Source organism: Geotrypetes seraphini, chromosome 1 (genome assembly GCF_902459505.1).
Source record: "Geotrypetes seraphini chromosome 1, aGeoSer1.1, whole genome shotgun sequence".
Lineage (NCBI taxonomy): Eukaryota > Metazoa > Chordata > Amphibia > Gymnophiona > Dermophiidae > Geotrypetes > Geotrypetes seraphini.
In genome coordinates, this window is record NC_047084.1 from 482,443,331 (window position 1) to 482,469,441 (window position 26,111).

The 26,111-nt window shown below is 42.8% G+C and overlaps 1 protein-coding gene across 2 annotated transcripts in view; it reads right to left on the reverse strand.

Moving 5' to 3' along the window:
• Positions 1–8,812: 8,812 nt before the first annotated feature.
• The window catches only part of PLGRKT (plasminogen receptor with a C-terminal lysine), a 121,347-nt gene continuing 104,048 nt past the window's right edge, over positions 8,813–26,111 (reverse strand). The window contains exons 3-5 of one of the 2 annotated variants that reach the window (XM_033925656.1): positions 22,699–22,829; positions 10,781–10,890; positions 8,813–9,250 (exon numbers count right to left, since the gene is read on the reverse strand). In XM_033925656.1, the coding sequence (XP_033781547.1) occupies positions 9,129–9,250; positions 10,781–10,890; positions 22,699–22,829 (363 nt within the window). In that variant the 3' untranslated portion in view covers positions 8,813–9,128. The remainder of the gene's footprint in view (positions 9,251–10,780; positions 10,891–22,698; positions 22,830–26,111) is intronic. The other variant, XM_033925663.1, reaches the window with a different exon arrangement.

Genomic DNA, 26,111 nt, shown 5'->3' on the forward strand with positions numbered 1-26,111 from the left:
CCTCATTTCCACAGTTCTGCTTTGCTTTTGATTCTCTCCCTCTTACTGTAGAACCATTTAGCAAACTCTCCTTGTTTTGCTTTGAAGATTCCCGGCTCACCAGGGCCCACTTATGGCACAGGCTATACCATTCTCTACAATCAATGCCATTTGAGTGTGGGATTGCTAGCGCAGTTTGAGAAGATCCCTGGCCAGTCGGGTTTTCAGGCTAGCCCTAATGAATATGCATGAAGTGGATTTGCATGCCTGCCACTTCTATTATAGGCAAATCTTTCTCATGCATATTCATTAGGGCTAGCCTGAAAACCCGATTGGCCTAGTGGGCCTCCAGGACAGGGTTGGGGACCATTGAACTAAATAACAAGGTACCACAATAGAAAAAAGTCACTCCCCTGTGAAACATTCAGTAGTTTGCTTAATTATGTAGTAGTTATGTAGTAATTATGTAGTAGTTATGTATTTATCTTCTCATCATAAAATATATATGCTCAGAGACTGACTCAGTTGACTGTGTGATGCAGCAAAGAAAATATTTTTCAATACTGTTTTAAACCAGGGGGTAGGGAACTCCGGTCCTCGAGAGCCGTATTCCAGTCGGGTTTTCAGGATTTCCCCAATGAATATGCATTGGAAGCAGTGCATGCAAATTTGCCGATCGATGCTGGAGGGGCCCATCACCATTTGGAAAAAACAATGTTGATGCCCTCCTTCATCGGGCCCCCCTGACCATTTCGGGCCCTAGGCAAGTGCCTACTTGGCCTATTGGTTAATCCTGCCCTGCTCATAACCATATGACAATCGGACAAGATGCATAACAAGTACAGAGGAGAGACTTTTATGGTCAAGAGCAGTGAGAATTAGGTTTATGGGGACCATCTTCAAAAGAGCCTACACATTGCAAAGTCTGTGCATATTCTTCCTTGCAGCTTTTGCACCAGCTTTCAAAGGGAAGGTACAAGCTTTGAAAACTGCCTTATGGGTGTGTTTTCCCTTCAATTGAAGCATGGGTCAAATAGGAGAAAATGTTTTGATGTTTTATTCTGTGGAATTGTATTTTAATCTGGGTTGGGTTTTGTTTTTACCTTTTGTACGTACATAGACATGGTTTTAAATTGTGCATGTTTATTTATGATTTTGTTAGACTCTTGATAAAGGCAGTTCCTGATGAAACACTCTCAGTGGCGACACTCTTCAGCTGGTGACATCTTTCTCTCATGACTCCTATGTTTGTTCTGCTGCATTTGTTGTAGAGTCTCGGGCTTCTCTCCAGCATGTTTTCCCTTGAAAATAATGAGCAAAATGTTGACATAATGGTTTTTACATGCACATGCAGAGGAATTCTACAAATGGTGCTTAAAGTTGGGCATGTGCAATTTAATAAAGTAACGAGCCCATTAGTGCCCATAATTGGGTATTAACAATCCTTTACTGGCGATATATTGGCAACAATTTGAATTTACGCATGCATCTTGTTAAATGCTATTCTAAAAGAATCCTTTAGCGCGCAAATGAAAAGGGGGCTTGGTCGTGGGAGTTGCATGGGCAGGTCAGGGGCGTTCACTTAATATGTATGCATTATAGAATCTGGGGGATCCCTGCCTAGTTTGCTCTTCATGGAATAAGTAGTTTCTGTATTGGTGCCTGGAGTCCACAAGCAGGCAGTTTTTGATCATCTAGGGCAGGGGTGTCAAAGTCCCTCCTCGAGGGCCGGAATCCAGTCGGGTTTTCAGGATTTCCCCAATGAATATGCATTGAAAGCAGTGCATGCAAATAGATCTCATGCAGATTCATTGGGGAAATCCTGAAAACCCAACTGGATTCTGGCCCTCGAGGACCGACTTTGACACCCCTGATCTAGGGTTATGAATAGATGGTTCTTAGGATTTTCTATGCTGTGAATTGGTTGTCTGTTGAGAGTGAGTGAAGTCTGTAACTTTAGTTAGGAGTGAATGAAAGTCTGTTAATTTTATGTTTGAATTTGTAACTATGCATATAGGCGGTAAAAATAATTTAGGTGCTGGGATTTATATGAGGGTTCAGTTGGTGTAACTTCCTGGGTAGCTGACCCAGCCTCTTGTAATGCAATCTGACCTTGAATAGGTAAAGGCAGAATAAAAAAACCTGATTATAACATAAATCCTGGGGCACTGGAGGATTGAGCGACTTACCCAGGATCACAAGGAGCAGCATAGGATTTGAACCCACAACCTCGCGGTGCTGAGGCTGTTGCTCTCACCACTACGTCACTCCTTCCTCAACCTGATTCATTTAAGGGCCGATTCCATTACCACAGCGCAATGTGAGAGTTGGACTGTGTCAGAGCCTACACAAAGTTGGACTCCTATACACTGTTCTCTCTAAACTAAGAGTCCTCCACCTATATGTCACCAGTGAGAGGTGCTGTTTCATTATCACATTTTCAATAGTGAGAGGCGATCAAGTTCTGCAGGACTCCAGGGAACCTGCCTGGCTCTAGCAATTGAAAACATATTATTGAAGTACTGCCCCCCAACTCAGCTTAGAGGGAACAGTGCTTCCATGAGAAGGGCATCTTTTGAAGCCCATAAAATGCAATATGCGTGAAAATTCCTTCTAATCAAGCCTGTTTTTGCCCAGCATGATCAGAAATATATATATATATTTTGAAACATTTTCCTGATCTCTGGCTGCATTTCTTGCTACTGGAGGATATACTCGTACTTTCTCTCCACATAACGCATACAATAATCACTTGGCCTGACACTTCTGTTAATAGTGCTGTGTTCGTGTTTTTCTCCTTTACCACCACATCGAGTTTCCTTCCATCCAGCTTTTGCATCAGTTGGAAGGGCAGTGTCCCAGTGAGCACAACCTCTTATTCCTCACCCTGATCTTTGGATTGTGATCCCAGTGCTTTCCTGGTATAACGCCACTGTAAGGATTGCAAAGTCTCTAATGCCTCTCTGTATCTTGAGAAAAAAAATAAAGAGATTTCTTATCCACAAGGAGAACTTCAAAATAAAATTAACATATATAACAAAAGGTAATAATACTTCTCCAGCAGCAAACTTCTTTAACCTGATCAAAAACACTGATCTTCAAACTATCCTTAAGTTCAATTCTTCAGGAATAAAGAAAATATGTCTCAAACCACCCAACCATATTAAACATTTGCAAGTATTTTAGAATCTGTGCACTTAACTGTGTTCACACCCATGTGAAACCCCCTGAGTATTGATATGCATGTGTGCACGTGTTCACATACATACATATGCAAGGATAAAGCAACCTAAATGAAACTCCAAGATTCAAAGTTTTCTGTCTAAGAGCAATACAAACCTTTCTTCATTCTTGTGCAACCTTGGTCACATCTGGAAAAAATCCAAACTTTTTGTCCATGGAACAAAATCTTAGAATTGCAGAAATACTTTTTTGCATAACATTATTCAAATTTTGTTAAAAATTAAAGGAAACGACCAAAGTAGCTCTATGGGTGGTTTTGTTTAATGATTGCTCTAATACAGCAGACAAATGTTCCAAATCCAATTTCTGTTGTCCTGAGGACTGAGGAGATTGCAATACGTTTTCATTCTAGGAATTCTTCTTAGGCAACTTCAAATAAAATGCCCTATTGATAGGGGGAATCATTTCAGAAGAAAAACGAAACCACACGTACTTTTACATGCATAACTCAGTAGGAAATTTGGTTGTGGCATTTATTCATATAAAAGAAAATTTACACATGATAAATTTATAAAATTACTCTCAATCTATTCTAAGGGGAAAATTCTCTAAATGGCATCTTAACTTAGGCGCTGGTAGGCAACTTACCATTGCCTAAGATAAGAAGGAAACACCATTTTAAATTGTACTAAAAAATTCAAAACACCTACCGGCACTTAAACAAACAGTGCTGGAATCACACCTAATGCCACCATAGGCTTGGCTAATGTAATGTAATTTATTTCTTATATACCGCTACATCCGTTAGGTTCTAAGCGGTTTACAGAAAATATACATTAAGATTAGAAATAAGAAAGGTTCTTGAAAAATTCCCTTACTGTCCCGAAGGCTCACAATCTATGCCAGAAAGCACCTCCAAAGGCATGATTCACATTAGAGAATGATACGCGAACATATTTTTCCCTGTCCCCGAAGGAACTCAATTTCCCTGTCCCTTCCCCACAAGTTTTGTCGCTGTCCCTGTCTCATTCCTGTCAGCTCTGCCTTAACCACACAAGCCTCGAACACTTATGATTTTGAAGTGTTTGAGGCGTGTGCAGATGGGGACGGAGCTTGCAGGAAGGGGCAGAGACAGGAAAAAAAACTCACAGGGACAGGATGGGAAAATGAGTTCCCACGTGGATGGGGAAAAAATTTGCCCCCGTGTCATTCTCCAATTCACATCAAAGGTAGGTACCTGAAATGTAGGCCTTGAAAACCCTGGCCTACATTTCTGATGGCTATCTTTGCCAGAGGCGCGATTCTCTACACTGCGCCATCATGTGATTTGACACACAATCGGTGGCCGCTTTTAAGGCGGCCGCTGGGAATAGCACTATTTATAGAATCAGCCCCTAAGGGTTTTAGGCACGTTGGGTTATAGAATAGTGACCTGGAAGATGTGCCCTGCATATATTTAATAATGCCAGCTAACTGCAATAATTGATCGGTAGCATCAATTTATTACAATTAATTGGCTCATGTTGATCTGCACCCAGTGCCATATATAGAACCAGCAGGTCAGTGTAGAGTGGGCCTTCCCCAACCTGTCTTAGATACCCCTACAGTCTACTGCAGTGTCCTGCAAACTTTCTCGAGCTGCAGCACACTAAACATAGTGGCCGTGGCTCGAGGCATCCGGAAGTGCGCAGAAGTTGCCGTGATGATGTCACACGTATGCGTGACATCAACACTTTGATGTCCAAACATGCGCAAAAGCCCTCAAAATGGGCCCTGAGACGCCTGTGGGGGGTACCAGCAGGGAAGAGGGCCGGAAAGAAAGAGAAGCGCTGGGGCCGGCTGATTGCCTAGAGGATATGCTTCTCACTGCCAGAGGCCCATCCTGTAGGCAGTCAGCCGGCGCCTCTCCTCCTCCCCAGTGTGGCGCAGCACACCTGAAATCTCACATAGTTTGCGATACACTGGTCTATTGGATTTTTATGAGATTATACCTGAGATAAAGGCATGCATGTTAGGTCTTCAACATATGCACAGTCATCTAATGGATATTTATTTTAAATATTGTGAAAACCCATCTGGCTGTGGGAAAGCTTGGAGGACTTCTGATCTATAGTACAGTGCTACGCAGCAACTCCCTACTAAAGGAACATCTAAAATAATTCTCTGCAACTGCCACCAGGTGGCAGTAGTCACAATATGAAAACTGTTGCTGTTGTGCATATGCTGGTTTATAGATATACCTATAAATGTGAAATGCTGGTAGCATATGCAATATTTAATTTTATTTTCTAATAGAGTGCCTGCAAGCCCGAAAGCTAGCAAAGCAGTGTACATTCATTACACTTTAATCTCAGTAGTCTCTTACGCTTTTACTGTGGCAGACTTTATTAATAATGCTGGCTCTATAATTTGATGAATTGTAGTGATTTCTGTAGAAGCACATGCATGCATAAACACTGCAAAAGACAATTCTCTGTGAGGGGTGCTCTAATATAAAGACCGAACTAATCAACAACAAAAGTGTGTCTTTACACGTATCTCAGTAAAATGTGTCATGATCTATTATTGTTTCATTCCAGATGATTTTCATAAACAGAAACCTATTCTTAAGTTATGTAGTGGTATTTGATAATATGTACATTAGGTTTTAATTGATGACAGCTTTTAAGTACACTCTTCATGTACATTGCAGGCTCCGCCAGGACTTAAGCAAGCTTACTGCCAAAAAGTTTTTATTTACCCAGCTCCAAACCAATATATCACATTCCATATTTGAGTAAGGTAATAAGGAGCAGAGAATGACATGGGAACACATTTGTCCCTCATCCCTGTGGGATCTATCTCCATCCCTAAGAGTTCTGTCCCTGTCCCATCCCTGCAAACTCTGTCCTCATCTGCACAAGCCTGGAAGATTTAAACTGATGAGGACAGACCTTGCAGGGATGGAGCAGGGACAGGGACAGAACTCGCAGTAGTGTCATTCTCTAGTAGGGAGCTCCCAGGAATCACAGAAAAAGAGGGGAGGGGCTGTTTTTGTATGTTAAAAAGCATACAAGAATATGGGACACCTTTTTGACATTGCCCATGCCATTGCAAATAAAAGCCCATCCCTAGTGAATACTGAGGGTAGAAATAATAGAGAATGATGAAAAGATGAACAGTGGATCTGGAAAAGGAAGGGGCAGTGGCAGAGATGATATTTTTTTTCTTGGGAGGGATAAATAAACCAAGTTTTTCCCCTGTCCACTAATGCTGTTTGGGGCACAAATTTGATAGGGCCATGACCCCGGTGTCCTCTCTGTTCCACCACCTAGGGGAAAAGAATAAAAAAAGAGAGGGCAATGGGGGTTGAGAGTGGAAGATGGAAAACTGGTAGGTAGAAGAGAAGTGGAAAAGCATGTTTGGACAGAAGAGCGAGAAAAGGGGAGGGGGAAGTGGAATAAAATCCAGCTTCAGCGAATACAGAAGCATAAAAGAGAAATGAAGCAAAAAAAAAAAAAGGGAAAGGGAAAGTTAATTATCAGAGACAGATATAGAGAAGGAAAATAAGGAGAAATATGCAAGAGAAAAACTCTTCTCAACTCACTAATTAGTTTATTTGAGATTTGATATTGCTTTGCTGAAATACCATAACTCAATTTCTCTTGATCATTGCCTATTTTTCCATTAGCTGACCCTAGATAAAACATAAGAGCTGCCATACTGGGACAGACTGCAGGTCCATCAAGCCCAGTATCCTGTTTCCAACAATAGCCAACCCAGGTCACAAGTATCTGGCAAGATCCCAAAGAGTAAAACATATTTTAAACTGCTTATCTTAGGAATAAGCAGTGGATTTCCCCACATCCATCTTAATGCTTATGGAACCAACTTTTTTTTTATTTGTTTTTATTTATTTTTTTTAAACCCTGCTAAGCTAACTGCTTTCACTACATTCTCTGGCAATGAATTCCATAGCTTAATTACACATTGAGTGAAGAAATATTTTCTCCAGTGTGTTTTAAATCTACTACTTAGTAGCTTCAATACATGTCCATTAGTCCTAGTATTTTTGGAGAGAGTAAACAAGTGACTCACATCTACCTACACCATTCCACTCATAGACCTTTACAATCTCTCCCACTGAAGAGCCCTAGACACTTTAGCTTTTCCTCACAGGGAAATTACCCTTCTCTATACCTTTTCCAATTCCGTGATATTTTTCTTGAGAAGTGCAACCAGAACTGCACAGAGCGTTTGAGATGCGGCTGCATCATACAGTGATACAAAAGTAATTTAACATTGTCATTTTTGTTTTCTATTCCTTTCCTGATAATTCCTAACACCCTATTTGCATTTTTAGCTGCCACTGCTGCACACTGAGCTGAGGATTTCAACGTATCCTCCTAATGTCTTATTATGGATTAAGAACTGGTTGAAAGACAGAAAACAAAGAGTAGATTTAAATGGTCAATATTCTCAGTTGAGAAAGGTAAATAGTGGGGTTCCCCAGGGCTCTGTGCTGGGACCACTGCTTTTTAACATATTTATCAATGATCTAGAGATGAGAATAACTAGTGAGATAATTAAATTCGCTGATAACACAAAGTTGTTAAATAGCAAGTGGATTGTGAAAAATTGCAAGAGGAATTTGAGAGACTGAACATCAAAATGGCAGATGACATTTCATTTGAGCAAGTGCAAAATGATGCATTTTGGAAAGAGGAACCCAAACTATAATTATGTTATGCAGTGTTCAACATTACCTTCTATCCCATGACTTTCTAATTTCCTCAGAAGTCTTGAGATACTTTGTCAAATGCCTTTCGAAAATCCAAATACACAATATCAACCATCCACATGTTTATTCATCCTTTCATAGAAATGTACTAGACTGGTGAGGCAAGATTTTCCCTGACTAAATCCACGTTGGCTTAAGTAAAACAAGCAATTTTAGGCCAATAGCTATCACACCATTTCTTATCAAATTACTTGAGGTTGTAGTTAAGCTCACAAGCATCAAATTATTGTATATGGAAGATTATACACTTCCCCCTCCATATTCGAGGGGGGGGGGGTTTGGGGCAGAGCTGGCCCGCGAATATTAAAAAACCACAAATAATATTCGGGCCAGTTCTGCCCCTAACCCCCACTATTTTAAGCCCTGTAAGCCCCCCTTAAGCCCGGGGCAGGAGCAATCTTCCTACGCTCCTGCCCTGTGCAGATTGCTCACAGGAAATGGCTGCCTTGAGCTCCCATAGTCTCTCGAGCCATTTCCTGTGAGCGATCTGCAAGGGGCAGGAGCGTGGGAAGATCGCTCCTGCCCCGGACTTAAGGGGAGGCTTACAGGGCTTAAAATACCCTGAAAAATGAAAATGTATTATTTTTTTTATTTGAAACCGCGAATAAGCAAATCCATAGATACGGAATTCGCGAAGACAGAGGGGGAAGTGTATTTCACTCTTCATAATACAGATTCAGACAGTCCCACAGTACAGAATTGTGCCAATAGACTTAGAGGGGCAGTTTCTATATGATGTCAAAATCCACAGATTTTTTTTTTTTTCAAGCACCAAAGTCTTAGCTCCGTTTATAGAATGATCTCCATACTGAACATAAACAAAAGCAGGGAACACTGCCACAAACAGTGCATTATTTAATGAAGTCCGCAATTATTATGTTTGTTTTACGCATTATAGTTTTAATTTGCAGACATACCAAGACAGAGTTAGGACTCCCGGGTACATTATCCTAATGAGAAACTAATTACTGTAACACTTTACGAAGCATCACAGGTATCTACAGTAAATAGCAATATTCATAAATCAAGATGAAAAACACATTAATATAGCCTAGTGTTTTAGTTTTTGGTTTCTTTTTATTTAAAAGTATATTACACATTTGCTCAAAAGCCACAAGGTCGATAATGTACAGCCTGATTTTATGAAAACAATTTGTGCTTCAAAGCATCAGCAGAAACCATTCATTTATTTCTCTATAAAGAACTTGCTTTGAGCTCGCCTGGCTTTTTCAATGGTTTCAAAGGTAGGCACGCCGTGAGGTAGTTCCAGCAAGGTGCTTTCCGTTTCAAGTATTTTCTCCGCTTCACCTACAACAAAGAATGGCAAAATGATATGATGCACCCAGCAAGTATACTTCCTAGAGTAGGGAGTAGGAACAACTGGCTAAATCAGGGTCTCGCAAACTTTTTCCGCCACCGCAGCACATTAAACTTGGGGCCGCATCTACAGGGTCTCTGAGCATGCGCCGACGTCGATTGGTGATGTCACGTGCACGTGTGTGATGTCATCGCGTCGATGTCTGTGCATGCTCAGGGGCACTGTAGACGCAGCCCGAGCCTTCCAAAACCCAGGCAAACTGCAAAAATTTTGGAAATCCCCCACCAACTGAACCCTGGTGTAAATTCCTGTGCATACACCAGGGACAGATTGCCCCGTCATTTACTACTTCTTGAGTTGAGATCCGATTGAATCATTAACATACCTGGATGACGTCGCTGATAAAACTGTTTAAGGCAGTAAGGAGGTGCTGAAGCTGCAGATAAAGTTAGTACAGTATAATCTCATTATAGCGGACTCGCTTATAACGAAACCTCTTCTATAGCGGACGAGGTCTGCTGGTCCTGGCCGTGTGCCTCTATAAACATGCAGAAAATCATCGCATATAGCGGACTCGCATATAACGGACTTTCAGATATAACGGACAACCAGAGCCGCTTTTAGCTGTAGTTTTGTTCGGCTACAACGGACATGCAGGCTCCGCCTCCAAGGCGCGTGGCGTGCCAGTGATACAGTATCAAAATGCAGCCCAGAAGAAAATGACAAGATTATTTTTCTTTCCAGTACAGTACGACATAATGCTTTAGAACATCTTTAGCGTTCAGGTTTTTGCAATCATTTCGTGCCATACCAATTTTTTTTGCTGAGTTTTGGTACTGATGTTGCTGATAAACTTATACAGTGACTGTTGTTCATTGATTGTACGTTGTTTCAAGTTGACCTAAATAAAGTTTTAAAAAAATGCAACTCTGGATATAGCGGACTGTTTTTCCAAGTCCCTTGAAGTCCGTTATAATGAGATTATACTGTAAAAGACCTATGCTTCCATGTGCAAAAGTATAACAGAAGCCTTCATACATTCAGCCTGCACCATCCCATACCTTCCACTGCTAGCATAATGTAGAAATGCCACCATACGAACTGTATATTCATCATTGTTTGACACAAAATTAATCAAACTCACTCTCCTCCCCCCCCCAAAAAAAAAAAATTTTTGCACAGAAAAACAAAACTCTATTTCAAGTTGTACAGAGCTTTCCAATGAGCTCCGAGTTATTGAAATCAGTTTAAAAATGTAAGAAATATCTCACTGGAAAGACAAAACAAATGAGCGATTAGCAATGAAGAATAAAAGAATACAAAAATCTTTGGAGAAAAAAGTGCTTTAAAAAGTCAGTGTGTGCGCGGTGAGGTATAGCTACAGGACACAGATGCCGATCTTCCTGTTTTCACCTCAGTCATCTCCTCTGTATAAGGCCTATGATTTCTAAACGCTGAAAAACACACCACCACATACAGGATCTCATGAGCAGGCTTGTAACAAATATAACACAACATACCTTTCATTCTCTGCAGAAGTGTCCCATATCCCATGTCATACTGATAGGCGAAAATGAAGCTTAAAGGAATAACAGGGACAAATAAACCTGGCTTCTTCTTCTTTACAGCTCTGGTTACAAAAAGAAATACCAAGTTTCAAGTTTATTTATGGCTTGATATACCGACCATCACATGTATCTGGATGGTTTACAATATTAAAAAATTAGAAAAATCTAATAAAATTTAAGATTTAGTTAAAATAAAATAAAAGGGGGTAAGACTAGGACTAAGACTGGTTAGAAACAAAAGGTGCTAAGGGATAGGTAAGTTTTAATTACAATATGTAAATAAAAATAAAATGGAGGGGGAGAGGGATAGGAAGTAACAAGAGGGAGATGGGGATGTCGCTTTTTGAGAGCTTTTTTTCCCCCCTCCTTTTTGATAGGCATCTTTAAAAAGAAATGTTTTAAGATTTGTTTTAAATTTATTTGGGGAATTTTCACTGCGCAGATGAAGTGGCATTGCATTCCAGAGTGATGGTGCGGCTACAGAAAAAAAATGGAATTTCTAGTATAGTATAGGTCCTTGATTGAGGGGACTGTCAGTAAATTCCGAGTCATAGATCTAAGGGGTATGTGGAATGAGATATTTGTCCAGGAAAAAAGGGAGGCGGGAGGTCTTAATTTTAAAGGTTAGAAGAAGGATTTTATATGTTGTTCTTTGAGAGACTGGTAGACAGTGTAACTCTCGAAGAAGCGGGGTAACATGATCATATTTTTTGGCCTTATAGATAAGTTTGATTGCAGTATTTTGGATTAGTTTTAATCTATGGGTTTCTTTTTGAGTTATGCCAGTTAGAACTGCAACTGCCAACAAATCCATTAAGGAATGACAAATAGCTCGCTGCTTTAAACACACAATTACATTTTTTTCCAAAAGACACTCGGTTGCAAAAGGAGCTATATGAAAAGACTGACCCAATTTTTGGCTAAAAATCTGGAGCAGGTGGTGCCCTATGTAGATGGGTAGGCTTTATGTAGGGGATGGGCAGGCTTTTATGTTCAGCACAATCAGGCCCAGATGCTCTAAAATTGTCATTAAAATCACGGCGATTAATGTTCAAACAATTTTGCATGCAAATGAGTTACCCAGAGGTCCTCCGTGATCCCATCTGATCAGTCGTTGGAGAAAGTGGCTACATGTGCAGAACTGGCAGAGGAAGCCCCGAACAGCTGAGAAACCCTGAAGCAACATCCTGCTCCCCTCACTAAATGGCCTACAATCCCAAACCTAAAAAAAATTTGGCAGCAGGGAATCCTACTCACAGCCACCTGGACCCCCCATCCTCCATTCTCAAAACCCCATCTTTAAATTAAAGATGGGCAGGAGGGATACCCACTCCCTCCTGCTGCTGCAGTCAGTCATTCACTCACTCCCCATGAATCCTGGTGAAAACTCCCTACTTTTAAATGGAAGACTGACAAGAGGGATACCCACTCCCTCCTGTTGCCGAGACACCACGCCAACCCCGACACCCCTCCGTACCTTTTTGATGAAAATCTGGCAGGAGGGAGTGGGCATCCCTTCAGCCAGATTTTTATCAAAAGGGTACAGGGTTGTGTGTGGGGGTGTGGGCTTCCCTCCTGTCAATCATCCATTTGAAGGTTGGGGGAGCACTCGTAACTGCCCCTCCCAACCTACCCATTTTCCATATGGCCAGTCAGAGCCAAAATTTAGTGGCACTGCCTGTTTAGTGCTGCTGAATATTAGTGGTTGGGAGGCCATGAGCAATTGGAACATTATAGTGCTGTATTTTGGTTTTTTGTGTATATGTATCTCTCTCACACAGACACACAAATGAAATCAGTTTCCAAATGTTATTTACCCAGGTAAATAGACAGTTTGAAAAATGCCCATCCTTCCTGCAGGTGGTTTTTTTAGTTTGTGTGGCTAACAGGATCTATTGTTTGTTCTGACTGCAGAGTGGGAATAAATGGACAATACTCTGACTGGAAAAGCGTCACGAGTGGAGTGCCGCAGGGTTCGGTGCTCGGGCCTGTGCTCTTCAACATATTTATTAATGACCTAGAAATTGGGACGACGAGCAAGGTGATTACATTTGCGGACGATACAAAGTTATTCAGAGTAGTGAGGACACAGATGGATTGCAAAGACCTACAATGAGACCTAAACACACTCAAGGAATGGTCCGCGAAATGGCAAATGAGGTTTAACGTGGATAAGTGCAAGGTAACAAAAATCATATGCACGAATACAGGATGTCTGGTGCTATACTCTGAGAGAGCCCCCAGTAGACAAGTCAATGAAACCGTCCGCGCAATGAGCGGTGGCGGCAAAGAAGGCAAACAGAATGCTAGGAATGATTAAGAAGGGGATCACAAACAGATCTGAAAAGGTTATCATGCCGTTGTACCGGGCCATGGTCCGCCCCCACCTGGAATACTGCGCCTAACACTGGTACATGAAAAAGGACATTGTACTACTCGAAAGGGTCCAGAGAAGAGTGGCAAAAATGGTTAAGGGGCTGGAGGAGTTGCCGTACAATGAGAGGTTAGAGAAGGGGTGCCCACACTTTTTGGGCTTGTGAGCTACTTTTAAAATGACCAAGTCAAAATGATCTACCAACAATAAAATAAAAAAACAAAAACACAAAGCACACTGTACGCAGAGAAAATGTTAATTATCATTTATATTCCGTGGGTTTTCAAAGAGGTCAAGGCAGATGACTTTATGCAATGTCACCTTAGGAACAACTATACAAAAATAGACAAATATACCTCCTCCCTTTTTACTAAACCACGATAGCGGTTTTTAGCGCAGGGAGCTGTGCTGAATGCCTTTGATACTCAATAGGCTTCCTGCGCTAAAAACTGCTATTGCAGTTTAGTAAAAGGGGGCCATAGTGCAAAATATAGACAGCAGATATAAATTCTCAAAATGGACACATTTTGATCACTAAATTGAAAATAAAATCATTTTTCCTACCTTTGTTGTCTGGTGATTTCATGAGTCTCTGATTGTACTTTATTCATCTGACTATGCATCCAGTATTCCTTCCCTTCTTTCAGCCTGCTGTATGCTTCCAGACCTCATTCCCTCCACCAACTTTTTCTTCCTCTCTCTCCCTGCCCCCCTCCCATTTCTTTCTGTCGTTCTTTCTTTCTTTCTGTCTCCCTGCCCCCTTTCCATTCTTTTTTTAAGGTTGGATGCAGGGCCTAGCATTTCACCCACCCTTCCTTGCTCTGTATCTCCCTCTCTCTGTCCCATTTCACCTCCCATTGTGAGTCCAACAGCAGCTTTCCCTACTTACTTCCCTCCTTCCCTGATCTGTGGCCCTATGAACTTGCTATTTTTGCCATAGAGGCAGGGTTCCTCCAGGCCAGCCCTAGGGGCCTGTCATAACTTCCTGTCAGGGCTGGTAGTGCAGCCACACAGGACACAAGGAAGGCTGGGGCTTCAAAACATTGCTTGGCTGGGGTGTAGTGGATGGGGATAGGGTGGGGCGCATGTCATATTGGCCACGTTTCCAGCTTGGGACAATCATGCTTCATGTTACTTTGTAGGCAGAAAGGTCCAAGACCAACTGGAGGTAGCAAAGACAAAGCGTTTGTTGGATCATGGAAGGGGTGATGTTGGGCTATAGAAAGTGGGGATCGGATGTCAGGGAAAAGAAGCTTGCTCCAAGAGAGTGGAAATGGCAAAGACACAGTAAAGCTGCTGGACTGGGAGGAAGAGGCAATGCAGGATGAAATGCATTCACGCCTCGGTCTCTTTGCTGCTTTTTAGGGGGGGGGGAGTTGTGGCTTTCGGAAGGGTCTCGCTGCAGCCAGGCAAACGGCACTGAAGTTGCAAAACAACAAGAAGGGCAGAGGCTGCGTCTTCACTGCCATCCGCAGGGGATAGAAACATAGAAAGATGACGGCAGAAAAGGGCTATAGCCCATCCAGTCTGCCCACTCTACAGACCCACCCCATTAAGTCTGTGTTCTAATGACCCAATTCCTTAACTTGACCTTCATAGGGATCCTACATAGGTGTCCCATTTATTCTTAAAGTCAGGCACGCTGGTGGCCTCGACCACCTGCACTAGAAGCTTGTTCCAGTGATCTACCACTCTATCCGTGAAGAAATACTTCCTGGTGTCACAATTAAATTTCCTGCCTCTGAGTTTGAGCGGATGCCCTCTTGTGGCCGAGGGTCCTTTGAGAAAGAAAATGTCATCTTCCACCTCGACACGTCCTGTGATGTATTTAAATGTCTCAATCATGTCCCCCCTCTCCCTACGTTCTTTGAGAGTGTAGAGCTGCAATTTGTTCAGTCTTTCTTCGTACGAGAGACCCTTGAGCCCCGAGATCATCCTAGTGGTCATCCGCTGAACCGACTCGACTCTGAGCACATCTTTACGGTAATGTGGCCTCCAGAATTGCACACAGTATTCCAGATGAGGTCTCACCATGGTTCTGTACAGTGGCATTATGACTTCAAGTTTCCGGCTGACGAAACTTCTATTGATACAGCCCATCATCTGCCTTGCCTTAGATGAGGCCTTCTCCACTTGTTTGGCAGCCTTCATATCTGCACTGATGATTACTCCCAAATCTCGTTCTACTGAAATCCTAGCTGTTTCTCCATTCAAGGTGTAAGTTCTGCATGGATTTCCGCTATCGGAGGTGCATGATCTTACATTTCTTAGCGTTGAAGCCCAGCTGCCAGGTCGAGGACCAGCTTTCCAACGTAAGCAGGTCCTGCGCCATACTATTTGAGCATCACTGACAGCCAGAGGGAGGGAGCAAGTGGTGCATCGATTGGAGGCCGCACCTGTTGCCCCAATGCTCAACTCTGTGTGTGTGTCCTCGAGCCAGGGCTGCAAGTCCTCGGGCAAAGCCCCCCGCAAGCCCAGCCCGAAGGAGGAGCTGGTTCGGGGCAACGGCGTGGACAGGGTGGTGCTAAATGTGGGGGGCACCCAGCACGAGACCTACCACAGCACCCTGCGCGACCTGCCAGGCATGCGCCTGGCCGAGCCCCAGCCCTGCCTCACCGAGCTCTTCTTAGACCGGCACCCGGGGTTCTACGCCTTCATGCTCAACTACTACTGCATGGGCAAGCTGCACTGCCCGGTCAACCTCTAGGGACTCCTCTTTGAGGAGGAGCTTGCCTTCTGGGGCCTCGACAAGACCAAAGTGGAGCCCTGCTGCTGGCTCAGCTACCAGCCACACCGGCACGCTGAGGAGGTGCTGCACAGCTTCCAGCCCCAGGGTGCCCCCCTGCGGCCAGAGCAGGAGCCGCCGCGCTCCTGGCAGCAGTGCGCCTGGACGCTCTTCAATGATCCCTACTCTTCCTGGACGGCCAGGGTGAGTGAGCCGGAGCGAGGGATACACTGAACTCGAGTAGAAAGCACTTGCTAGATGAAGCCCCCTAGAGAGACTTGAGAAATGGTAGCAGGAACATCCCCCTTTCTTTATGTCTTCCTGTCCCCCCCCTTTTTTTTTACCCTTATTTCTTTCTGTCTCCCTGCTCCCCCTTCTTTCTGTCTCCTTGCCTGCTCTCAAGCCACTGCCGCCGCCATCAGGGAACAGGCCTCCAAATCACCGCCACCCCAATCTCTCCGTTTCCCCACACAGAAGCGTCGGGCTGACCAGATTTCCTCTTCCCACTGTCATTTCTGAAGTCGGAGAGGAAGTTCCGGGCCAGCCAGGCAGTGATTGGCTGGCCCGAAACTTCCTTCCTAACTTCATAATTGACGTCGGGTGGGGGGAAGTTGGTCGGTTCGGTGCTTCCGAGTTGAGAAGCAAGTAGAACGCAACGGCAACGCGATCGACTCGCGTTGCCTTCGTGATCTACCGGTTGAACGCGATCGACCTTTTAGGCACCCCTGGGTTAGAGAAACTGGGCCTCTTCTCCCTTGAAAAGAGGAGACTAAGAGGGGACATGATCGAAACATTCAAGATATTGAAGGGAACTGTCTTAGTAGAGAAAGAGAGATTGTTCACCCTCTCCAAGGTTAACTCGCTAAAGTTAAAAGGGAATAGATTCTGTACAAACGTAAGGAAGTTCTTCACCCAGAGAGTGGTAGAAATCTGGAACGCTCTTCCAGAGGCTGTTATAGGGGAAAGCACCCTTTAGGGATTCAAGAAAATGTTGGATAAATTCCTGCTGGAACAGTACATATGCAGATAAAGCTAGACTCAAATAGGGCACTGGTCTTTGACCTAAGGACAGCTGTGTGAGCGGATTGCTGGGCATGATGGACAACTAGTCTGACCCAGCAGTGGCAAAACTTATGTTCTGAAAATACTGGCGCCATTTAGAGAATCCGGGCCAGAGTGGATAAAAATCATACAGCAGAACCAAACATTTTTACAAAATAAAAAAGGGTTTTCAAGGCAGTTTTGAAATTCTGAAAAGAACGTTCAGAGTGACTACACAAAGGAATGGCATTCCAAAGAGAAGGGGCAACGGCAAAAAAATCAAACTTATCTAGTCGATGAGAACAATTAGTAAGTGTGGTGGAATAACAAGCAAAACGCTGATTAACAGAATGTAAAGTTCTATTAGGAACACAGGGAAGAAGGGACCGAAATAGAAATTAAGGGAAACCAGAAAATAAAATCGGATGTGCCATGATGAGAATCTTTAATAAAGGTGTACAGTGAACAGGGAGCAAATGTACAATTTTCAACAAGGGAGTAACACTGTCAGATTTCTTGTCTTCGTGAATAAGTTGTAGATGGGAAATCTGAGAGATAGAGATAGAGAGAATGAGAGAAAGAGTTACGGAAATTTGCCTTGAGCTACCGCTAAAAAGTAACGAGATACGCCATATACCAAGTCCTTGGGGAAGGTTTGGAAAAACATGAAAACTAAAATCAAAATGGTGAAGAGAAAGGGAACCTTATGAACTGAGAAGAGAATCTCTTTATTTCCTTATTAATAACATAACATCATAAGAATATAAGAATAGCCTCACTGGGTCAGCCCAATGGTCCATCAAGCCCAATAGCCCGTTCCCACGGTGACCAATCCAGGTCATCTGTACCTGGCCAAAACCCAAGGTGTAGCAATATTTTATGTTACCGATACAGGGCAAGCAGTGGCTTTCCCCATGTCTTTCTCAATAACAGACTATGGACTTTTCCTCCAGGAACTTGTCCAAACCTTTCTTAAAGCCAGTTACGCTATCTGCTCTTACCACATCCTCTGGCAACGCGTTCCAGAGCTTAACTATTCTCTGAGTGAAAAAAATTTCCTCCAATTGGTTTTAAAAAAGCATTTCCCTGTAACTTATTATTTGGACCTAGAATCCACTAGTGTGCTTAAAGCAGGGCAACAGAAAGGCCTAGAAGCAAAAGCGTACAGAATGCACAAGGGTACCCCGAGAGTTCACTGAATAACACTACTGGTACCGAGGCTGCTGCAGGAACACTTTCCTGACGAGACATTATCACAGTACGCTGTACGTGGAATCTCATGTACCTCACACCAATAGCTCCATGATTTCTTTGTAGTGGAAATGCCAGAGATGCTTAAAAAAAAATACTAAATGGCATAATAAAAGCAGCAGTCATCTAAAATATACAACAGCAGCATGGATATAAATACAGGGTGAATACGTAGTTTTAACGTTTTATCACCCAGCTTTACGCAAAACGATTAGTGTGTGAAAGGAGAGCTTTCAGTCTTAATCATCGCCATCACCCCATGAGTCTTGCAACTGGCATTTATATGTTTAGGCAGCAGCTGGTTTTACGAGGCACAGTATTTATACCGCTGTTAGTAAACCAAATAAACATGCCCACGCTTCAAGCAAACTGCTAATGGGTAACATTAAAATGACTGCAGATTTAATTATCTATATTTCAAAATGTGAATGTAGATAAACTTGTACAGTCCTTCTCCAGTCAGACTGTACATCATAATGTGCACTTGCACCATTCCATATAATCTGGGCCTACTTCTATAGAATTACAGACGAACTTGGTGCTACTGAATAGGAGAACCCGTATGGGGGTGGGATGTGAAAATATGTGGACTGATAACTGCCTGAAAACCTTTTATTGCGAGCCATTTGAAAGGAAGCTCTGGAATGAGAGGGCATAGGATGACGTTAAGAGGCGAGAGGCTCCGGAGTAATCTAAGGAAATACTTTTTTTACAGAAAGGGGGGTAACATAGTAACACAGTAGATGACGGCAGATAAAGACCCGAATGGTCCATCCAGTCTGCCCAATCTGATTCAATTTAAATTTTTTTTTTTTTTTCTTCTTAACTATTTCTGGGCGAGAATCCAAAGCTTTACCCGGTACCTGCCGAAATCTCTGTTAAGACTTACTCTAGCCCATCTACACCCTCCCAGCCATTGAAGCCCTCCCCTGCCCATCCTCCACCAAACGGCCATACACAGACACAGACCGTGCAAGTCTGCCCAGTAACTGGCCTAGTTCCATATTTAATATTATTTTCTGATTCTAAATCTTCTGTGTTCATCCCAAGCTTCTTTGAACTCAGTCACAGTTTTACTCTCCACCATCTCTCTCGGGAGCGCATTCCAGGTAGATGCGTGGAACAGTCTCCCGGAAGAGGTGGTGGAGACAGAGACCGTGTCTGAATTCGAGAGGGCCTGGGATAGGCACGTGGGATCTCTCGGAAAGAGAAAGAGATAATGATTACTGTGGATGGGCAGACTGGATGGGCCATTTGGCCTTTATCTGCCATCATGTTTCTATTTATTTGGTTTTATATCCCATCCTCCCAGAACGGGTTACAAGTTTACATATAAAACATAAAATGACATAGTGGTGTGACACAGCATGATAAGCATTGTATGACTAGCATAGGATGGCAGCTTAGCATGGCAAACAGTTTTATATATACAAGCTTAGCATGGAGTTACATGTACTTTAGAGGTCATGTGGCCAAGTCATAGCATTCGATGCGCTATTATGCAACGATGAGAGGAGACTTTCTGACAGGCAGAGAAAAGGTTGTAATAAGCCTTAAAACGAGAAAATCAGAAGAGAACAGGAAAGAAGCATATTACACAAGCAATATGCCAGTAAACGCAAAATCCCCTCAGAGATTTAGTAAGCAAAGTATGAACGGATTTGTTTAATATCCTTGTAAAAACAAAATGTTGGTCAAATTTTTTTTATTTTTTTTTAAAGGCTCCTCATGTACTGAAAGAGAGGAGCTTAGTAAGGTTAGAGCGTTACTAAAATGGGGACCTGAACCCTTGAAAGCATATTTCTTTTTATTAAAAAAATTCTTTATTCATTTTTACATATTACAAGTGAATAAGAAAAATCATTTGAACTTATAAATATACACTTGATTAACTTTCATATATCATTAAAAATATAACTTTTCAGCCAATACCTATATTCTATAATATTTTGAATATTATGAACTATTCCTAGTATCTAAACAATTGATATCAAGTTAGAAAACCCTCCCAACCCTTCCCTCCCCTTACAAAAGTTCCATTCCCAATACATCAAAAACAGTTAAATACTCTTATACATTATAGGATTTAATATTTATTACCCAACCACACCCCTCCATGTCAAATATCTTACTTTGGGAAAACGTTATTACTCATTACAAAAATCTGTTAATGGTCCCCAAATCTTCAGAAATTTACCAAAATATCCTTTTTGTGTTGCTATTGTGCACTCCATTTTATATATAAGACACACAGAATTCCACCAGAAAGTGTAATTTAATCTGCTATGATTTTTCCAATTGAATGTAATCTGTTGAATGGCAACTCCAGTCAATAGTTTAACCTTCAAACTACTGTCCCTTGTTAACGGCGTGTTAGAAACTTGGGAAATCAAAATATATAAATTTTACCCCAGTGAAAATAAGGAATAATAATAATAATAATAACAGTTTATATGCCGCAGGACTGTGAAGTTCTATGCGGTTTACAATGATTAGAAATGTTACAGATTGAGTGAATAAACAAAGTACAGATTTAGCGACAGGTGGTTCTTGCGCTCGGTTGTTAAGGACTAAGATTGAATAGGTTGGTTTCCTAAGTATTTCAGGAATAGATGTGTTTTCAGGCGTTTCCTAAATTCTCCATAGGTAGTAGGCACAAGCAATTGTTCAAGGTCTTTACCCCATAATGCTACTTGATGTGCGAGAAGATGTTGATGATGACTTTTAAATTTACAACCTCTAACCGGTGGAGAAACGAAGTTCAGGTGTGAGCTTCGCTTGTGTCTGTTGGTTGAGAAAGAGAAAAGGTCTGTTAAGTATTTAGGGGCTAAGCCATAGAGTACCTTGAAGCAAAAATAACCAAACTTGAATTTCACACGTGCCTCCATCGGTAGCCAGTGTAAAAGTTGATAGGAAGGTGTCACATGATCAAACTTCTTCAGTCCATAAAGTAGTTTAACCGCTGTATTTTGAACTAGTTGCAATCGACTTAAGTATTTCTGGGGGAGTGCCAAGTAGGCGATGTTACAATAATCGAGTTGACTCAGAATAAGGGATTGTACTAGAATTCAAAATGATGAGGCATCGAAGTAAGCTCTGATGGACCGAAGTTTCCAGAGGGTGTGAGGGTGTGAAAGATTTTTTTGATCAAGGAGTCTACCTGGTCTTTCATGGTTAGGTTTTGGTCCAGTGTTACACCCAATATCTTTATAGTGGGTTGAATTGGATAACTAAGGTTGTTGATGCACATTGGTGCTTTAGGAACAGAGAAACGAGCCGTGATTGATGTGGCCCCAGAGTAGTAAATAAGTGCCACATGAAAACACGTGTAACCAAGGTAACCAGGATCCAGTTTTCTATCGAGGCACTGATCCACACTGCATCTGCCTTTGCAGGATGCCCTATTTCTTCTTTGGTGCAGAAATATGTGAGCCAGTGACAAGTGGCAATGCATCTTTAAAAATGTTTTACTCAAAGATTTCAGCTAAAAACTGAACTGTTTTATTTCCCTACTGGAAATAATTTAAAAATAAAGAATCAATTATTGAGAGTATCAGGAGGAGCAAGAAAGTACAAATGAGGAAGGCCACAGAGCCCTCTGCTATTAAATGACCAGCTCCAAAGTTACTGGTGGTAGAGAGGAACACTTACATAGGACACAGACACATCACTAATAATAAAACGCAAAGCACGCATGCACACTCCTACCTGCGTGATCTGTAGCTCCGTGACCAGCAGAGAATAGGAGTGCGCATGCATGCTTAGCTGTGCCAGTGGCCGGCAGAGAAATTGTAAAGCGACCGGCGCATGTGCATTTGGCGGCCGGCAGAGAATTGTAAAGCAGAGAAAATTTGGCGCGTGCGCTTGTTCGGCACGCACACACGTTCTATTTCTGAAGTGGCAAGTGGCTGTTTACTTACTATGTGCCAGTTGCGTGATAAAAAAAAGGTAGGTGGGAGAAGCGGCATATTCCCCGACATCCCCCTGACATCTCCACACACAGAGCACAGGGAAGTAGATTGGGGGGGAGGAAAATGCTGCTGCACAGGGAAATGGAAGGGGAGGGAATGCTGCTGCGGCTGCTGCATGGGGAAGTGAGGGGGGGGAGGGAAATAATGCTGCTGCTGATGCACAGGGAAGTGGAGGGGGAGGGAATGTTGCTGGTGCACAGGGAAGTGGAGTGGGGCAAGGAAATAATGCTGTTGCTGCACAGGGAAGTGGAGCGGGAGGGAATGCTGCTGCTGCTGCTGCAAAGGGAAGTGGGGTGGGGGAGGGAAATGCTTGCACAGGGGCAGGGAGAGAGACAGAAAGAAAGAAAGAGACAGACAGACATATATTCTAGCACCTGTTAATGTAACGAGCTTAAAGACTAGTGATAACATAATGAGTTTGAACTCTTTGAAGGAAGCAATACTGCAAACTAACATATCATGAAACATGCTTTATTTGAGTCTTCTGTTAAATTCTGGAACTTCATACCCAGCTGTTAAGCCAAGAACAGCAAGAACATAAAAGGTTCCAAAGTACTTGAGGAATTCTCGTGACCAGGCAATCTGCATAGCCATCTGCCTTTCTCTCATCTGATTCTGCATCAATATCTGCCTCTCCAGCTGAAACAGGAACACATAATGAAAAGTCATTAAATTAAAACAAAAACAGAATTTACAGTGTATAACAGATTTCCAGCTACTAAAATAATCTGTTGCTTTTCATCAGTCTATACTTAAAAATCTCAATGCGCATAATTTGGAAGAAAGGCAAGAGAGGCAGTGGTGTAGTAAGTATGAGAGGTGCCCTTCCCCCACCCTCTTCTCTGCCCCACCCCCACCCATGACCCAACCTTCCCCCATACCTCTTTAGCGTCCCTGGGGTGAGCATCACCAATTTGCTGCCCATGCTGGCATCGGCTCTCCCACCGACATCACTTCCTAGGTACGGATCCAGGAAGTGACATCAGAGGAAGAGCCAACCTGCTGCTCACTCCAACGCTGGGGTTACTGGTCATGCCAGGAATGTTATAGAGGTATGGAGAAAGGAAAAGGCTACGCTTGTGGTAGTGGGGAAGGCATGGGGTGGGGGTGGAGAGGATGACGGATGTTGGCGCCCCCACCAAGACAGTGCCCGGGTCGGACTGCCCTCCTGCCCCCCACTTACTACACTACTGAGGAGATATGAGAGAGACTTTTAAATACCTCTGTGGAATAAATACTTGAATAATTGAAAGATCCACTACAAGAATTCATAGGATGAAGGTGAAAGAGGATAGATTAAAGAGTACTTGCAATTTAAGAAAATATTTCTTTATGGAAATAGTGGTTAATGCAAGAATAGTCTCCCAGCAGGAGTGGAGATGAAATTCAGACTGTACCGGAATTCAAAAAATCATGGGGCAAGCACAGAGAATCTCTACGGGAGAGAGAAGGATTGTAGAGATTAATATTTGGTATGGATAGGCAGACCAGATATGAAGTATAACTTTATCTGCCATAGTTTTCTGTGATTTTAAAAGTAATAATGAAAGATTGTAAAGAGGTAGGGAAGGCTTTAACATTCTTTGGACACTAGATTGTCACAAGTCAAATTTAAGCCTCATCTTCTTTAAACCTACATGACATTTATTATGGAACAATTTTTCATGGAACAATTTTTCAACGCCACAACGTTGATAATTCTTAAAAATATTGTTTATATGGATTTTTAGCTTCCAACTCACAATCTTTGTACCCATCTGGAACATTCTCTGTTTTTGTGTTTATGGCTCATGGAACTGAAAGGTAAGGTTGGGGATTGAAAAGTTACATTACATTAGTGATTTTTATTCCGCCATTACCTTGCAGTTCAAGGCGGATTACAGAAGAGGATTTCTGGACATGTCCAGAGGTGTTAGAATAGAGCAGGTTGCTTCAAAGGATTGAAATGTTTCATATGGTGTAAGTTAGTCTTCATGGATTTCTTGAATAGCAGGGTTTTTATTTCTTTTCTGAAAGTTTTGTAGTCTGGGGCCACGATTATTAGATTGGAGAGTTGGTGGTCTAGTTTTGCTGCCTGTGTGGCTAGAAGGCCATCGTACAGTTCTTTCCATTTGATGTCTCTGATTGGAAGGTATTGGAGGGTGGGTTCTCCTGTGTCTGGTTGTGGTAGTTTGGATTAGGCGGTTGTTCAAGTAGGCTGGGCTGTCACCATTTATGGATTTAAATACTAGACAGTAGAATTTAAATAGTATTCTTGCTTGAATTGGGAGCCAGTGTGAGTCGACGTATGCCTCGGTGATGTGGTCGTGTTTTCTTAGTGAATAGATTAGTCTCAGGGCTTTGCTTTGTACTGTGTGATGAATGAAGATGGGGAGTTTGAGAGGGGGAGGCGGAAAGCAGAGACGAAGCTAAGATAGGTAGGATACTGATACGGGGAGAAGGGATAAAGGTTTGAGAATATTTAAGGCATGGAGTCAATGATGTATTTGCTGGTGCCCAGGGGCATAGATAGGGGGTGGGGTTGGGGTGGGGGGATTGGAGGCCTGGACTCCTACATTTGCTGGCAGAGATCTTAAGCACATCCAGTCAAATATAGTACTGCTGTATCCTGCTGCTTCTTTCCTGCTCTGTGCAAGAAATCCTGGCATGCTCACTAAAGGAAGCTGTGGGGAATGGAGGCACTGTATTTATTTGGGAGGGGCAGGGCTCAGCATACAAGAAAATAAGAGGTCCATCATGCCCAGCAGTCCGCTCACGCGGCGGCCCATCAGGACCAGGACCTGTATAGTGATCCTCTATCTATACCCTTCTATCCCCTTTTCCTTCAGGAAATTATCTAATCCCTTCTTGAACCCCAAAATCGTACTCTGTCCTATCACACCCTCTGGAAGCGCATTCCAGGTGTCCACCACCCTTTGGGTGAAGAAGAACTTCCTAGCATTGGTTCTGAATCTGTCCCCTCTTAATTTTTCCGAATGCCCTCTTGTTCTTGTAGTTTTTGAAAGTTTGAAGAATCTGTCCCTCTCCACTTTCTCTATGCCTTTCATGATCTTGTAAGTCTCTATCATGTCCCCTCTAAGTCTCCGCTTTTCCAGGGAAAAAATCATGTCGCTCTTTTCTGAACCCTCTCGAGTATCGCCACATCCTTCTTAAGGTACGGCGACCAATATTGGACGCAGTACTCCAGATGCGGGCACACCATCGCCCGATACAACGGCAGGATAACTTCTTTCATTCTGGTTGTAATACCTTTCTCGATAACACCTAGCATTCTGTTCGCCTTCTTAGAAGCCGCTGCGCACTGTGCCGATGGCTTCATTGTCTTGTCCGCCAGTACCCCTAAGTCCTTTTCTAGGCTACTTTCACCCATTACCAGCCCTCCCATCGTATAGCTGTACATCGGGTTTCTGTTTCCTACATGCAAGATTTTACATTTCTCTACATTAAATTTCATCTGCCATCTTTTCACCCACTCTCCCAGTTTGTTCAGGTCCCTTTATAAATCTTCACAGTGTTCTTTAGTCCTAACTCCACTAAATAATTTTGTGTCGTCTGCGAATTTTATAACTTCGCACTTCGTCCCTGTTTCTAGATCATTTATAAATACATTGAACAGCAGCGGTCCGAGTACCGATCCCCTGCGGAACACCACTCGTGACCCTCCTCCAGTCAGAGTAGTGGTCCTTCACTTCCACCCTTTGCCTCCTACCTGCCAACCAGTTTCCGATCCATCTATGTACGTGTCCTTCCACCCCATGGTTCTTCAGTTTCTGTAGTAGGCGTTCATGGGGTACCTTGTCAAAGGCTTTTTGAAAATCTAAGTATACGATGTCTATGGGGTCCCCCTTGTCCATCCGTTTGTTAATTCCTTCGAAGAAGTGCAATAAGTTCGTTTGGCACGATCTTCCCTTGCAGAAGCCA